The sequence below is a fragment of the Tiliqua scincoides genome, chromosome 3 (genome assembly GCF_035046505.1).
Source record: "Tiliqua scincoides isolate rTilSci1 chromosome 3, rTilSci1.hap2, whole genome shotgun sequence".
Taxonomy (NCBI): Eukaryota; Metazoa; Chordata; class Lepidosauria; order Squamata; family Scincidae; genus Tiliqua; species Tiliqua scincoides.
Window position 1 is genome coordinate 77,248,707 of NC_089823.1, and position 17,929 is coordinate 77,266,635.

The following is a 17,929-nucleotide window of genomic DNA, read 5'->3' on the forward strand; positions in this document are numbered from 1 at the left end:
AATTTGTCTGTTCTTGGCCTCTGTCCCTTATAAGACCCCTTGCCCAGGTCTGATTTCCTGTTCTGCCTTTGTCTTCTGTCTTGCGCTGTCTTGTTGGGCCTTCCTCCCTGCCCCCTAAAGGACTTATAGTCCTCAGTGACTGTGGGGTGGAGGTGCTCTCATTGGACACCACCTACATCATTGGTAGTGGCATGAAGGACTGTACTCCTCCCTCTGAAATAGTTCTCAGAGCTTTCACAGTGCTGTGTCCTGAAGCTGCCATCACTGACAATACCATGGGGCTTGGGAGTGCGCCCTGGCCAGAGTCTGCATGGGTAGTCTGCTCGCAGGTACTTCTCAGTGGAGCTGCTGCCGTCTTCCTGACCCTTGCCCTGGTTAGATAAGTGCCCCCCTCGGCAACTGAGTCAAATTATCAAGCTTCCACAACCATGTGGGCCACCACATTCAGCACTAATTGCAGTTTTCAGATAGCCATCAAGGATAACCCCACACTGATCATTTTACAATTGTCAGGTCTTGATGTCATTAAGGTGCGGACCACTGTGATTAGTTTTGTCATGATTCAAGTAATGACACAGCTGGTGTACCAGCCTCAGTTGGGCAAAGGACCCCCTGGTCCCTGCTGCTACCTGGTGATTTAAGGACAGGTAGAATCCTGAAGAACCACCAACAGAGACTTGCTTTACTGTACAGTCTCTGGCAAAGAGCATCCACCAGGGTGACCAAAGGCTGCCTCTGTCCCAAACCTGGTCTGAAACCAGATTGAAAGAGATCTGGAGCTGAGACGTCACCACCCACTCAGTCACTTTGCCCAGAAATGGGAGGTTTGAGACTATCCAATAGTAATTATCTAAGCCAGTAATTATCCAGTACAGACTATCCAAGCTAGTAATTATCCAATACAGTAGGGTCCAGGGAAAGTTCCTTTAGGAGGGGGCAAATCACAGCCAACTTTGATACTGCTGGCAGTACTTCCTCCCACAGAAATAAATTATTTCCTACCCACTAGGCTAGACCCCCTTCAAATAAGCCACACCAGATGGGGGTAAAGCGGGCAGTTAGAAGGCCTCACGCCCCAAAGGATCCTGAAAAGAATCCAAAATAACAGGCCAACAGAAGTCATCATGAACGCAAATGATTTTACCTGGGAAATGTTGAACAAAGTAGTAGTAGAGTGTAACTGAGATGTCCTCCTCACTCCCCTGGGGAATCAGATAGAGCAAGTGCTGGACAGGTCTTCACAGACTCTGTGGTAGCAAAGGAAAAAGCATAAATCGCTTCCACAATGTAGGTTCTACTATGGGTTCTTCCCATGTTCAGTTGGACTCATAGTAAGTTTTCTGCCACTGTCACTCAAGATGTCTGCCAAGCTGTTTCATTGCCCTCAGCTCCTCAGAAAACCAGAAGGCCACATTGGCAGTACAACTTGGCAGAAGTTGCTCAGAAGTGATTTGACCCATAGCTCTGATTTTTCCCTTATTCTAGAAGGCAACCAGAGCTTTGGTTGAGTTGCCAGGCTTGGCAGCAGGAAAATACCCAGAGCCCTCAGTCTTGCATTTGTTTTTTCACTGTCAGAAGCTATGTAGAGGATAGCTATATTCACACAACACAAGTCATGGCTTTGTACTAAAGAAACTCTCTTATATTAGTTTTCAGTTCGTACACACTGCCATTTGCCATAATTCATACCTTTCCAATTTTCAGAAATCCTTAGTTTGCCACATTCATAAGACATTGTGGAAAATACATTCTTCTACATTTCCTGAGTTAAAGGAGTAGAGGAAAAGGAAATCATGTGCAAGAGATGTATTCCAGCATCCTTTGGAACTGCTATGTCTTCCTTTCTATGTTCCTGTGGTCCAATAGCTGCCTGATTGAATACGTTTACTTATTGTGTACATTCATTCATCGCTAATCATCTATTTTATATTAAATTGAGCTTAGCTATCCTTCCAATAGAAAAGTAGGAACTTCCTTATTTTAGATGTTTTGTTAGGTATTGCTAAAAAAAGAAACATGCTTAGTGATACATAAATAATAGAGCAAAGTTAAGAAAATGTATTGCACTTTGGCTTTTGTACAGTCATTTGCTGAGGAAGCCCCTTCTATTTCATATTAATTTGTGAATGGGTACTTTTTGGAATAATTTTGATTATTGTAGAAAGTAAGGAATTGAGTAGTTCTTTTCTTTGGGATACACATGCTCACACACTTTATGTAGTATGTCTGTTGTTGCCACTTGCCCTACCTACTAAGAGAAGATGGCCCATTTTCTTTGCTTAGCAGATTACATATGGCAACTCTTTTCCACCTTCCCCTCCCCCTATTGCTTTTCTTGCCACAGTGCAAAAGCATGGCTCTTTAACACAGTTGGTAGCTTGAGCAGAAAAGTTGAACAGTGGAGAGGGAGTAATTCTCCCCCTCGTCTACCAAAGGATTTTTCATGGCTGTAATGTGGTAACGTATGAATGCCAGTATGTGAAAATACTGCTGCTTGTTTACTAATAGATGTGGGGAGATACAAACAGGTTCAACACATTTTCAACAACTGCAAGTTTTACAAATAATATAATGGTTCTTAACCTTAACTTTAAAATTTGGGATCCACATATCTCAGACATCTTCTCTCAGACACCGAGACCCACCCAGACATTGTTTACTTTCAGAGAGACTCTTCTCCATGTATCTACATCATGAGGGAAAGACATCTAGGGCAAGGAGCCAGATCTTTAACATTGTTGTTCTCTCCAGGCTTGTGAGACTCCAGGCTTTATAGTTCTTTAATTCTCTTTGAGGAAAGCCTCTGCTTCCCTTTTGGGTCTCCTTGGTTCTGCACCAGTTATTTTGCTGGTGTAGAACTGAGGAGAATAAGGGAGAGGGCAGGGGGATAGAGAACAGCTACTCGTGAGTGTAGTTGATTCTGTGTCCTTCCTCCCCTATTCTGCCTTCCTCCCTGCCTAGAAACACCCCATCCCTCCCACTACCCACTTCCGCCACTGACTAACCTGGCGCTGGCAGATGGCGGACTTGCCCCTAGCCCATGCATGCAACACTTGCCAGATCCAGGCAGAGATGCTTGGATCCTTGTGCTTTTGCCTCAGAACACATATTCCACTATCAGGGCAGTTTAGATAGGATTGGGCTGTAAAAAGTTCCTTGAACTGGTGCTTGATTGCAGGAAGTTAGGAAACCAATTGGATATTCTGGGACAGTGATTCCATGTTGGGCACTATCACTGAAGGCCCTGTTACGCATACCCAACTGCTGTGCCTCAGCTAGCTGGGGACATAGAATAGGGCCTCTGAGGAAGATCTAAACCTACAAGTGGGTTTGTAGGGGTTTCTTTTTAATTTTGTTCATGATTTAAAAAATTCCCCTTTGAGTTTTCTCATATCAACTGAGATGCTTTATATAACCTAGATAAACCTTTGAAGTTCATGCTCTGGGATTCATAACGGATCTTTAAAGCTTTGCAGACTCTTGACAGAGTTTAGCATAACGTGCCAGGAGCTTTTTACATATGACACTTTTAGGATGGAAAAGAGCCAGGAAATCCATTTACATCTATTTTCAACTTGTCCATTTGAGATGTTATAATAAAGTGAAGTAGAATAAAAGCATATCTGTCTATTATTAATGGCTAGTTATAGGCCTGTGAAATTTCATGAGTATGGGTAGGGAAATTTTAAAGGAGCACTATATCCATTTCCCCTGCCTCTGCTTCCTCTACCCTTAAACACTTGCCCACTCAGCATTCCCGCTCCCTAACTTTGAAGCTAGTTCATTTGTTGAATTGGTAAAAAGGCCTTCTAAACCTCAGTTCCAAGTTGCTAGGCTTGAATGCCCCAAACCAGTTGCTTGTCTTGCTTCTTTGGCACACTCTAAAGATTACTCTAAAGAGAGAGGTACTTGCAAAATGTTTGTGATCATGATAGATGCAGTATGTGGAGGGAGTGCTTATATTTCAGAAAACAAGAGAGTTACTTGATCAGAACAAAAATCCATCCAGCTTAGCTTCATGTTTCCCACCTGCATGTTCAGTCCCTCATCACAATTACTTTATTATTATTATTTACTTTATTAATATTCCACCTTTTTCCTCGAAGGGATCCAAGGTGGCTGTTGTGCAATTTAGCTGTTGTGACTAATAGATATTGATAACTCAGTCCTGTTTTGCTTGTGTACACAGTCCTGAGGTCTTAACTACTTCTAGCTTTAACAGGCAAATCCAGCTCTTGCATTCGGAAGAATTTCCCCATTTGATTAAGTATCAGAACAACTCTCTGCATTTTACTGAAGTGAAAGGGGAATGCTGTGCAGGTAGGAATGCACCCACTGGAGTGTGCACAGCACTTTGGATTCTGTAATTCGCATTGCAGTAAGAGAGTGTCTGTTGTCCCTGTATGTACTACTAGGAGAAATCAGAGGTTCCTAAGCAAAATATTTTTCAGGTGCCTGACACACTGATTGAGGACATCTAATCTATGTGAGCTACGCAAACGGTGATCTGTTAACCCAGTGTTTTTCAGCCTGTTTCTCCTTATGTACCACATTTCATTTTGTACTTAAGTACCACCAGTACCTAAAATACCTGGGGCGGTGATGTTGTCTCCAGGTTTGCAAAGTTCACTTTTTCGCTCTGAGAAGCAGTCGCTGTATTCTTCTCTCGTGTGTTTGTAAGAACAGAGCACAGCAACTCAGCAGAGTCGCTGCAGTCTTTGTAAAGCTCAGAGTGGCCATAGAACAGGCGCAGCGACTGCTTCTCAGCTTTGCTTGGAGAGGCTGTTTCTTTGCTAAACTTGGAAGTGATGTCAAAGCCCCAGGCGCTGCGGTCTCTTGCATACCATTGGACAACATCTCACATATCGCCAGTTGAAAAATACCAGTTGAAAAACAGTGTGTTAACCAGTTGTGTGAATTTTTTGTTGTAAAGCAGTATATAAATACTGTTAATATTAATAACCCAAGCTGCAAGCGATCAAGTTTAGTGTAGATGACTTAGACCCAAAACTGAAAATATTTAATGCAAAACTATTCTTTTTGAAGCATTCTCTATGATACTTCATTCTATAATGAAACACTCTATAGGCAAAGCTGATGTTTAGATGGTCCACGAGAGAGTCCATGGCTCTTAACGCACATAATATGGAAGACTGATATATAGACGAACTTGCCCATTGTCTGCAAAAATTAACACTGCAGAGTATGTAAAAGAAACAGTTATTTGGGAGCAGCTGTGATACAAGGGGAATAATCAAGGTACCTAACTAGGCATAAAACTGTTAAGAGAATGTATTTGGGGTAGAACGCTTATTCCCTGTGTTTTACAACCCTTCAGAAAAATTTCAGTTAGTACAGTCACACTGAGCTAACCTGTAGGTTGAAAATGTTGCTGTTTCGAATGTTCTTATTAGAAGCACCACAAATACAATGCAATCATCTGAAGTTATTTTAATATTCTATACAGCAGTAAATTGCTTCTAAAACCACTATAAAATATTATACAGTTATTCCCCGTATCAGTGGTTTCACTTAACCACTTTTCACAAATTCCCTTCCAATCGCTCTAATGACTTATCTTTGATCGCAGCCCTCTTGTTGCTGACTTGTCTTTGTGCTGCCTGCAAATGCTAACAAAAATCAGGAAGAGCTAAAAGGAAGCAGATTGGAGGCTGAAAACTTTTGCGTTTTGAGTGCATTCTTTTGAGCTTTCCAACCTACTTCCTATTAGCATTTGTAGGCAGTGGAGAGATGGAGGAGACAGCTACAGGAGAGTTGCAATCAGACAAAGATAAATCATTTGAGCAATGGGGGGATTTGTGAACTGCTTCTTGTAGGGTTTGCTACTTTTCGCAGTTTCCATTATCTGCAATAGCAGCAGGGCCCTATCTGCTAATACGGGGGCGGGGGGGGGGAATGCCTGTACTGTGAAAATGCTAAAGAACACAAACTTTACAGGTTGGTGCAAAATTGTATAAAATTTACAGTGCTACAATTGCAGACTTAACCTCTGTCCTTCTAGCTGTCCAATCTTACAGCATTGTTATAAAATCAGGTACATGACATAATGTCTAATTACAGAATAAATGTTGCTGGTTTAGCTTTGGGTCTCTGTCTTGTTTGCCAGAGTGTTAATAATTTGCACAACTCTGTAAAATAGTACATAACTCAAGTTAGTTTATATACATGTACAGCATATACGTATATTCTCTGTTTCAGTATATTGTATTTAGGGAAATTATACAATATGTCACTTCCCTGTTGTGTTTTTCTTAACAGTGAGGAGAGTACATCCAGTAGCTGACAGGGTAGCAATTACTCAGTTTCAGTGTTGTGCAACACAGAAATAGCCAAGATCTTTATTTTCCACATAACATTTTTCTTCTGCCCCTTTGTAAGATCTCCTATCCTTCCTTGATTTTTCTTCTTTTGCTTTTTCTCCATTTTTACTTTCATTTGGCTCACAGCTCTTGTTTTAGTGTTCTTTCACTGAGAGCTTGAAACAAAAAAGGTTGGCAAAAGACATACACAGATGTGATAACAACTGGTAGCTGTGTGAATCTCATGCTGCTTTCTGAGGGCATGTTAATAGTCCTGAAACTCTGGTATTTAAGAGAGGGTGAAAATCCCTAGATAAATACATATATACATATACAGTATTATGTATTTCTTGCATATTAAATCACGAGCAAAAGTGTCAGTGACTGACCTCTCATTTATTCTATGGGGCAAATGCCTCGGGCGCAGAGCCTTGCGCACCTTTAGGACCCCGTGGAAGCCTCTCTGAGGCTCCCAACGGGGTCAGAAACTACTCTTCTGGTTTTCTAGAAGCACAGTTTAAAGCGTCAGGAAACCTCAGAGAGGTTTCCCTGATGTATCCTGGAGTCATGCAAGGCTCCGTGAGCCCCAGGTAAGTGGGGGGGGGGTGAATTTGTGTGCGTGGGGGCGGTGTCATCCCACAGGGGGTGTCATTGCGAACCTTTACCCCAGGTTGCATGGCTGGGGAAGTCTGCCACTGAAAAGTATAGTGCTGGGATGATTGGTTTAGATGCAGGATCCAGGTTCAAATTACTTCCCAACCTGGAGCTTTGCCTTGGCAAATCAGTGCCACAACTGAGCCTAACTTACAGGCTGGTTTTAAGGATATAATAATACTGATAATAAGTACAGCATCTGTATACTGCCTTTCTCAGTGAGTCTCACAACACATTATAAGTGTCTTATAGACTCAAGGCAGTTCACACAGACTATACTAAACTCATCTTTATTTCAGTTGAGTTTTTTCAATTGAATTCAACTGAGTTCTTACAATAATTATTCTAATAGATCATTGGTAGAACCCTTCACTTCCAAATAGAATTCTTCATGACATGGTCATCATATCTGGCATTAGGATATGCTTTCTGAGCTTCTAGCAGGAGCGGCTTGAAGTTGACCATTTATCATTTTTTCTTTCTTGGAAGCTGACTCTCCACATTCCTCCACATTTTTGTGTCATCAATTGTGAGTCTGTCATCCTCTCACGGTCACAGGCCACAACAGCAAGTCCTCCTGTCAGCTTTTTTCTAGTCTCCCATCCAATTTTCAACTAGGACTGCTCTTTCTTAGCATTCTTTGGGCAACCTTCAACTTAACCACCAGACCACACCTCCTGCTGTGGTATGATATGAAAATCATATGTATTATGATCTCCCTGAAAAAATGGTGAAATATAAATGTGACAAATCGAGCATAAGCGACTGAAATTTAAGGAATTTTGTGTGCATTTGCATATTTGTATTAACATGTGTTCGTATTCTTGCAAAATTCCACATTACTTGGAAAGGTTAGGAACCACACAGAATGTAGCTGGAACCCATCATGGGTATCAATGACCTGTCTCCCTCAGTCATTTTACACATAACAGTAAAAGCAGAAGTCCTAGGGATAAATGCTTCTACTTTTTTTGTAATGTTCAAAATGAAACTCGTGAATGTTCCCTGCAGTGAGATCACAAGTCTCTTTTCTTGGATTACACCAATAGCAAAAGTGAGTCACTTGTTCTTCTGTTTCCCGCCTTTTGTCAGGTGCTAACTACATATCCCTAGAATTGGCAGATTTAGTTTTGAGGGGCAAATTAAACTATGTTCTATTGTATTTAGAAAAAGAAAACAGTATGAAGAGACATAGCATCATGCAAAAATAACCCAAACTTGGACTTTCTTCTGTGAACCACCATGCATCTGGAAACACCCAAGACTCACTTTAAGTTTCTTCATTTGGGGAAAAACCTGTTCCTAACCTTGGGCTCACCTGCTATTTTGCCTCTTCTTGCCCTGTGAACATTGTATTTGTTTTTCCACATGTGAAGAAAATCAACTTTCTGTGGAATCTCTTCATTCCTGTCTTTATTAATTATATTAACATTGCACTTAATGACATTTGTTTTTTGGCTTGTTAGTCTCCAAATTGGAAGACCAGGGATGCTGGGAAAGGTGTCCCTGGCGCAACCAGCATTTACTGTTATCTGGGGAGCCTTCCTTTCCCCACTGCTGGGGAAGACAGGGCCTTCTGCGTCTGACTGGAAATCTGGGTGCAGTGACAGCTGGGGTGAAAGAACCCAAAAGTGGCGGCCCAGAGCGCAGTTTGGGAGAGACCATTGGCGGGGAAGGAAGGCTCCCTTGTGGAATGGTAAGCACTGTCCACGCGAAAGAGGGAAAAGTCAGGGCACCTAATCCAACCCATGGGCCAGAATCTGGAGAGCCCCAGTCTTTACTATTGTAATTGCCTGACATCTGTGAATTGTTAAATATTAGTCTTTCAAAAAAAATTTGTAGCATGAAATCAAAGCATGAAGTGTAAACTTTTTTTATTGTTTTTGTTTCGTTTCTTAGGAAGAAGGCAGTATTAAAGAGATTGCAATAACATACCATGTCAAGGAAGGGCATGAAAAAGCAGATCCTTCACAATTTGAACTCCTTAAAGTACTAGGACAGGGGTCTTTTGGAAAGGTAAGGAAGAATCTTTTGGATGTCTACATGCTGTTAGAGGACTCTTAAGGCATGCCATAGCCAGTACTAACCAGAGTTCCCAAAATTGATGCTTTGGGTCTGTAATACAGCATCTTCAATCTTTTGTTCTAATCTTTGTTTGTGTTCTAATTTGGTTTTATAGCTCAAATCAAATTCAAATATACAAGAATGCCTATTGTCAGAGAGAATGCATTTAACCATATAAGCAAAATTTATTTCCTAATCTCCCATTTATGTTAAACCTTTTGAAAGATGGGTCGTGTCTAATTTTACATTTTGACTACTCCTTAAACTTGGAAGTGGTTGAAATACAGTGTGAATGTTCTCAATCCACATTTTTAAAAATAACTGTTGAAAACTGGTTTTTATCTGATGAAATTCTTTAAGAGAAGTCATTGCATCTTAATTGTCTACTATGAAACCGCCTTATATAGGGTCAGACTATCTGACTATTGGTCCATCTAACTCGCTGTTGTCAACACTAGCTAACAGTGGCTGTCATGGTTTTAGGCGGGATTTTTCTCTGCCCTACTTGGAGATGCCAAGAATTTAACCTGGGATCTTCTGCATATAAAACAGGTGCCCAGCCTATAATCTATGGTTCCCTCCCTATTGTAATACTTTGTCACAGTTGGAAAGAAAGTTGGAGCCCAATCCTGAGCTCTTAGTGCTGGTGCTGGGTGTCATGAATGAGCTATAAGGTACGTATGCAGCCCTCAATGCTGGCTGGTGCTGGGCGGCAGCTGCCCTGTTGCGTGTAGGATGCCGCAGCAGCCATTTCGGCACTGCAGCAGTCCTGGTGCAATGGGCAGCTCAAGATTGGGCTGCCTGTCTCTTAAGATAGGGGTCTCCAAACTTTTCCCCCAGAGGGCTGCATCAAATATCTGACACAGTGTTGAGGGCCAGAAGAAAAATAAATTTTAAACATAAAATTTAAATAATTAATTTAGAAATGGAACTTGGATTAATGAATGGGCTCAAATTTCCAGGATTTCTCCAAGCACCAACTCACACCACAGAAATAAAGCACACACTCAAATGGAGTGAATACCTCAGAACCAGTACATCACAGGAAACATCCGGAGAGTGTTCTGAGGGCCAGGGAGGCCTCCCCAATCCTCAGAAAATCTTCTAAGGCCTTCAGAAGGCACAAAAAGTTACTTCTGGTTTTTGGGGAAAACCAGGAAGTGATTTTTTTAGGCCTTTGGAAGGCTGGGGAAGCTGCGCGCAGCCTCCCTGGCCCTGAGAACGCCCTCCAGATGTGATCAGAGCACAGTTCTGGTTGTGTTCTGTCAAGTGGGCCTGAGGCTCTCTTGACCACAGGCTGGTCAAGGGCTGGACAGAGTCTTGCTGTGGGCCGCATCTGGCCCCTGGGCTAGGGTTTGGAGACCCATGTCTTGAGGGAAAATGTGCTAGAACTGTCCTGATAGTAGAGAGGAGTGGAGAGGATTTTTTCTTCAAAATGGAAGGAGTTTGGTGTAATTTTTTTTCCCATTAAGAATATCATTGAGAAATTTTAGTTGACCCAGAGTGGTATTACCAATCTTTTTGTTTAAAATTTCATTATAACTGGTTTTTTCTCTCTCAAAGTAACATGGAAGAGTGACATGTTGAACTGTAATATTTTTAGTACTTACCCGTAGATACTCACCTATAAGGCGAAAAATTTCTTCCCAGAAAAGCAGCCTGAATCATTGCCCTGCCTTATCTCTGGGGTAGGCAAGCAGCCAGGGGGGAGGAGGCAAGTGAGCCAGCCAATCACTATTGTGGGAGGAAAGGAGCAAGGGAGCAAGTGATCTTCTGCTGAGAGGAAGCTGTGCAGGCTGGGGTGCTGCTGAGCGTTTGCAGCTGCCTGCAGGTGTGGTGCAGGTGTGCTCCACGTGCTCCTTCAGGCTGTTGCCCAGCTGCAGAAGCTCCAAGCGCAGGGCAGGGCAATTGCCACCGCAGCCATCAGCAGCCCCCCTTGCTCAGCACCATACCCAAGGAGGCATCTCTGGAGCAGCACCCAAGACAGAGCAGGAGACAATGAGCTGTGTGTGGGAGGGGGTGTCTGAGCGAGGGAGAAGCAGTCATTTGAAACAGCTGAGTCCATCTCCTCTTTCATTCTTGTTCCCCCTTCCTACTGTATTTAAACTTCAAGCACTCCATTGGAAAGCCCAACTTGCTAACCCCCTTCCCATCTCCCCACAGATGAAGTTGGACAGGGTGGGGAAGGGGGGAAAGTGATCTTTTTAGAGAGAGAGAGAGAGAGAGAGAGGCAGCCTGCAGAAGGCTGTACCGTTGTTTCTCAAGCCATTGAAAGGGTTAAGTCCATCTCCTCTTTCCTTCTTGTTTTTGCCCCCTCCCCCTTATTGAATCCAAACTTTAAACTCTCTGTTGCGAAGCTGAGGCTTGCTAGCCCCTCTCTCCATAATCATTCGCCACTGATGAAGTTGTACGGGGGGGGGGGGGGGGGGGGAGGAAGAGTTAACTTTTATAAAAGGAAAAGTTTGTGTGTGAGAGAGAGGGAGAGCACTTAAAACAGTTAAGGCTATAATCCTAACCTCACTTTCATGGGAGTAAGCCCCACTGACTATTAAGGGACTTGCTTCTGAGTAGGCATGCTTAGGATTGGGCTCCCAGTCTATTCCCTCCTCTTGCTTTCCTCTCCACCTCTCCCCTTACTGTATACAGTCACACTTCAGTCTCTCCTTTGCAAAACTTTTTGCAAACCTCCTTGCTAACCTCATTTCCCCCTATCCTTACCAATGAAGTTGGACTGGAGGGGAAAAATCCCTGCATTTGTGTATGTGGGGGGGGGGGGGAGCATCAGAGAGAGAGAGAGAGAAGCAATCTCCCTGTATGTGTGTCCTTTTCACTGGAAGAGTCCTGGAGACCTTGCAAAGATGTAAAACACAGGAAAAGCAGAGAGTCGAATTTAAAGTAGAATTATTCTGCAGCAACAGGTATTTTAGCCAGAGATCTTAGCTGCATGCTGGCAGGAGTTAGGAAGCACTTGCAACAGCTGCTTATGTAGTAATCTTTTAGGAGAGCATGCTTGCTTCTGCAGTATCCCCCTGCCAGGACCTCCACACGAGCGCTGCTGCCCTTCCTCCACAGAGGGTCTACTTCCAAGTAAATCAGGTGCAACTATGTGCGGCTGCACTTGCTCAGTCACTCCTTGTTGCTTATCTCTCTACTGTGAACTAAATTGCACATTCCCAGTTGTGTGTTGTGTGTTCTACATAGAGCTTTTGGCTTAAGGCACCAGGAACTTTAAAGGTGGATTTCATTAATGGTTCTATTGGTATGCTGTTTCCAGTGTACTTGGAGCCCAATCTTAGACTTGTCTACTCAGAAGTAAGTCCCATTAAAGTCAATGAGGCTTACTCCCAGGAAAGTGTGAATGGGATTGTAGCCTTACTCTGATAGTGTTTACAAATGGTTGTTGAGAGAACAATTAAAAAAAATTAGTGAATAAAAATGTATCCTATGATCTATGAGATAGATCATAGTTTTTAATTAGATACTATTTTTAATACTGTTTTTGCTATACTATGTATACATAGAATAGCAAAAACAGTTAAAAATAGTGTATGTATGTATACTATGTATACATACATGTATACATGTATGTATAGATGTATACATACTATGTACATATACTGCGTTTTAATAAATTAGTGACTGTACAGTTCTTAGGTTACAATTACTGGGAGGTTATTTTTCAGGATCTGGCCTTGGGTAAAATCAGACAAAATTATAGTCAGACACCTCCCTAAGTTAAACATCCATCTTATCAGAGGGTCATAGCAAATTCCATGATTTTGGGCTCAAAACCTGCCCTTGTCTTATCTGTGAGATCGACTTATAGACGAGTGTCTACGGTAACTCAGCTTGACTATTAATTTTCACTTGCCATAATCCCAAGGAATTAGTTGTAAAAAACCAGAGATTTTTTTTTTTTTACAACTAATTGTGTTCAGTCTTCCATGAGGAACAATATTTTATAGGTTGGAGTGACTTGATCCCTTACCCTTTGAGAGTGTCTGTTACAGGTATGGACAAAACGTTAGAAATCCATTAATGCTGTGCTCTCTAAACCTGGAAAATTTTAATTTTAACAATAATTAATATATAAGATCTGTAGTTTTCATTTCTTGTGGAGAGCATAGTAATGTTTATTGCCTGTAGGTCATAGAGGTGTTTGTTTCCAGTGAATAAGATAGGGTTTCAGCAGCCTAAGGCTGAACACAATGGAATTACCGATGAGTAAAAGAAATAACGCAGTTTTCAAACAACCCTAGTCATAGATAATAGTGCAGTTAACCTGCATTTTACATACTTTATTGCATGAATTCAAGTATACATGCTCAGCAAACAAAAACAGTGTGGGCCATTCCACTTGCTATTCCACCCATTTACTATATGCCCTGGAATGAGTGTAAAGAAGTGAAACTTCCTTCAGTTGTCTCAGTTCCCACATATTTCTTGTGTAGTATAAAACTCTATTTTCTTTTATTTTAGTAATAGCCGAAATGTTTGAATTACTCAAGCTTTTGAGTAATACTGTTTAAGATCATGTTGAAAATGTAGGTGCATTTGTTATGAGTAGCAGCTTGACTTATTCTTGTGAAACTGCACAAGCGGAAGCATCTTCTCAACCTCATCCCTCACTTTCAAAACCCCTGAAAAGCCACTGCTGAAGATTGGAGGATCCAGGAGCTTAGAATTCATGTGTTTAGGAGGAAAGATAAATAATTATAAGCAGAGGTGTTGCCCACTCTTGGGATCTGAACTTTTTTCTCTTCTCTGACTCTGCATATAGAGGAGTGAGATCTTATGTGTGTGGACCTGCAGAAATTATATTTGGGGCATGTTCACATCACTTGTTCTAGTTTGTTGGGTTGCTGTCATGAAATAGTTTTCATATGTTTCGTGCAGGTATTCCTTGTAAAAAAAATCTCAGGATCGGATGCCAGACAGCTGTATGCAATGAAAGTGTTAAAAAAAGCAACACTGAAAGGTAAAGTATGCATTTTATAGAAATTTCATTATTTTAGAAGTAACTTACAGAAATATATTTGCTACAATAAATTGGTGCAGTGAGGTGCTTATAGCTTATATACAGGTAACTTCTGCCTCTATGGGTTCAGTGGAGGAACAGCTGCTGAAAGTTGAAACAGCTAGTAAAACTGTTGACTCTTGCCCTTGTGCACTTGTGAACCTTGGTAACACATTCTAAAGCAGCTTCTTGTTCTGAAGTTGACTTAGTCTCTGAACTTCAGTACAATGTTGAGAGATGCTCCAAAGAAACAAAAATATTTAATGTATCAAAGGCATAACAAAAATCCACAGAAGATGTTATTAAATTTAGCAGTGTACATGATGATTTTATTTCATACATTAAAACAGGGATCTCCAAACCCTGGCCCGGGGGCCAGATGCGGCCTGCAGCAAGCCTTTTTCCGGCCCATGGCCAGCCTCTTGTCCCCTGAAAGCCTCTGGCCCACTCAACTGAACGTGACCAGAACTGTGTTCTGATTGTGTCTGGAAGGTGTTCTGAGGGCCACAGAAGTTGAATGAATGAGCCCATTCATTCATTTATTCACTCATCTAAGTTCCATCTCTTATTTATTTAAATTTTATATTTTTTTCTGGCCCTCCACACCACGCCAGATATTTGATGCGGCCCTCTGGTCAAAAAGTTTGGAGACCCCTGCTTTAAAATCCTTCCTGCGCTTTACAAACAAAGTAACCTGTAGTAATGAGAAGAAAAGAGCAAGTGCTCATGCAGGCACAGAGAGGGGTGGCAGTTTCCAGACAGTGCAAGACCACCTGCTTCAGCCATGGGGTACATTGGTAGAAGTGTGTGCTCACCTGGCCCAGGCCCTTGTGTTCTTTTGTTGTCCACCTTCTGTCACCAGAAAGTTGCAATCCATATCTCCATTCAGGCATATCCAGTCATTGCTGTAGTGATCAATTTCCCCTACATTGTCTTTCCCTGCCAGTGAACTCGACTCCTCGATTATTATGATTGAATCAGCTTCCCTTTGGCAGCTGTTCCATTCACTAAACGGTTACCCTGAGATAGGCCAGCAATAACCCTACTGCACTCCATGGCAGCCCCCTCTCAAATGGCCACAGACATTGTGCTGCAAATCCAGCCACCACCCAGGCTGGAGGCCCCAAAAAGCTATTCAGTCATTTTGGTATCACCCCTCCCCCCCATGGTGTCACCTGGTGTGGCATGCATCCCCTGCACCTCCCTATTGATGCCATTGTGCTACACACAAGATGGGGGGAGGGAACAATTTGGCTGCTTCTTCCCATTCTAGTTGAAACAGTCAGGGTTAGTTTGGGTGTTCACCCCCACTCGTTTAGTGGCTATATGTCCTTCTCACAAATAATAATAATAATAATAAAACTTTATTTCTATCCCGCCCTTCTCCCCAAAGGGACCCAGGGCGGCTTCTCACAAAGCCCTGCAAACACAGTAACCAATGTCATCTAGACAGATGGTTCATATGAAATTATATGTTCTTTCATGATATTTTAAGGATGTAAATTATAGTTTTAAATGTGATTCTGTGGCTATGTAAACAGTTTTGTGTGCCCTTTGGGGAGAAAAACATGGCAGAAACAAATAAATGTGTTTTGCAGGATTATGACTTTAATCCAGTTCTTAGAGTTTGAGGTTCAGTTGTAAATTTCATCTTAGATATTAAAGATTATTTCATGTTTTTAAGTATTAGATTCATCAGAGTTTAGTATTCAGGTTGTGAGTTGTCACTATTGGTGGGGCCTCATTATCTGCGGGGGATTTCTTCTTGGACCCCCTGCAAATACTGAAAACCACGAATAATGAAATCCGCAGTTTTTGCCCCTTTAAGCCTCCTGGAGGTGACAGGAGCTGTGCTCCAGTTCCCTCTGGAAGACTTTCTGAAGCTCAGAAATAGCTGTGGTCATCTCTAGAGGGCTCAGGTGGGGGCAAGTCTGGCTCAATGCAGGTCTGGTTCTAGTTTTATTTGCTTTTATCGATGCCAAATATACATGATGTAATTTTAAAAAAATTTTAAAATTTTATACAGACCAAGAGTATTATGCACACATTTTATAAGTGTGAATTTTAATTCTGAAACATTGACAGATTTGATTGCATTATTTGCTTACCTGACTTAGCAGAGTTTTAATGTATTATTATAATGCAACAAAACCTCTGCTAGTATACTAAGTAGATAAGACTTGAGTGCAGTCAGTTCATGTTTTTATATTATCACAGTCATGAAGCAAATATAGTGAATAGCCTTGCTTTGTCTCATTTATTTTTCAAGATGTTGTATAAATAAGTGACAAACTGTGGAAGATTGTCAAAGTGCTCAGAACCTGCTAAGCATTAGTTTGCTAAATAGTACATAGTTTAGTTCCCAACTTCCTTTTCTGATTCTTCCATCAATACTTATGTTTTGGAGATCAGGCTAAACCAACATAGACCTATCCTAAGTTAGGATTTTAGGGAACCATTGTATTTGGAGTCAGACCATTGGTCCATCTAGATCAGTATTGTCTAACCCAGTGGTTCTCAAACTGTATAGAAATTACTGCCTGATTTATAAATGTCAAGTGATACTCCCCCCCCCCAAGTAGCAGCTTGTTTAACTCCTGATGCACACAGCCTCATCTGCTGTCAGTTTCACAAACCACCAAAAATTGGGTCACAACCCACTGATGGGTCCAGAGCCACAGTTTGAGAACCACTGGTCTACACTGACTGGTGCTGGCTCTCCAGACAGAGGTGTTTTCCAGCCCTACTTGAACATGCCAGGAATTGATCCTGGTGTATTCTGCATGTAAAGCATGTGCTGAAGCACTGAGCTACAGCCCCATCTACCAAATTATTTGTGCTTCTCTAGTGCACCTTACAGGACATACAACCCTGATGCCATGGGATGGTATGTTTCAGTAGTGCAGCCTAGGAGAGGCAAGAGTACATAAACCCAACTCCATGCCATAGCAGGGGCAAGAGCCAACCTGCTGCTATCCAGAAGCAGAACTCCTACCTTTGCCACAGCTTGGCCATTGGTTAAGCAAACTAGGGTTTATTATGTGCTGACTCGTCACTTTTGTCATACTAAATTCAGTTTTGTCTAAATTTCCATATCCATTTGTACAATGCTAGTATTGGGTTGTTTGTTTTGGGTAACCTGTAAACTAATCTGTCATAACTAAGTAAAATAATTTTGTTATGAAAAATGCAGTTTTAATTAACCACAAAAATTCTTCTCAGTCTTTTGAAACTGTTGAATATAATTGAAAACTGAAAAAATAGTCTAAATATCCACACCGGTGATATTCATTTGAGCTTAGTATTGGTCAACATCTTTCACAGTTCGTGATCGTGTTCGAACAAAAATGGAGCGTGACATCTTAGTAGAAGTTAATCATCCTTTTATTGTCAAATTGCATTATGGTAAGTGAAATACATTTCCTTAATTACTGAAGTATATATTTCTAAGGTTGCAATCCTATGCATACTTACTTGAGAGTAAGCCTCATTGAACACAGTGCAGCTTAATTCTGAGTATACGCATTTATGATTGCAAGGCTCCTATCATATTTTATATGTATATGCCATCTGAATATAAAATCCTGAGCTTGCCCAAATTTGTAAAATGCAGTGCAGCAAGGCATCATGTAGATACACCTCTCCCTGTTGATTTTTAAAAGTGTTGACTCTGTAGAATCAATTACACATGAAATCACATCCCTGATCTTCTGTGACTTAGATCTCAGGACAGTCTAGTACTTATTGTCTTGTATTCTTTCTCATTCTCAAAATGCTGATGCTATAGGTTGAAGTCTAGTTGATCGTAAAGCCTCCTTCCTGTGGAAGAATTCCACTTAACAGTTTTTTTCCCCCCAATCATGGGTTGTAAACA

At 41.5% G+C, this 17,929-nt stretch overlaps 1 protein-coding gene across 2 annotated transcripts in view; it reads left to right on the forward strand.

Annotated features, from left to right (window-relative positions):
* The window catches only part of RPS6KA3 (ribosomal protein S6 kinase A3), a 68,148-nt gene that overhangs the window by 13,732 nt on the left and 36,487 nt on the right, over window positions 1–17,929 (forward strand). For both annotated transcript variants that reach the window (XM_066622606.1, XM_066622607.1), the window contains exons 3-5: window positions 8,874–8,990; window positions 13,935–14,016; window positions 17,380–17,460. In XM_066622606.1, the coding sequence (XP_066478703.1) occupies window positions 8,874–8,990; window positions 13,935–14,016; window positions 17,380–17,460 (280 nt within the window). The remainder of the gene's footprint in view (window positions 1–8,873; window positions 8,991–13,934; window positions 14,017–17,379; window positions 17,461–17,929) is intronic.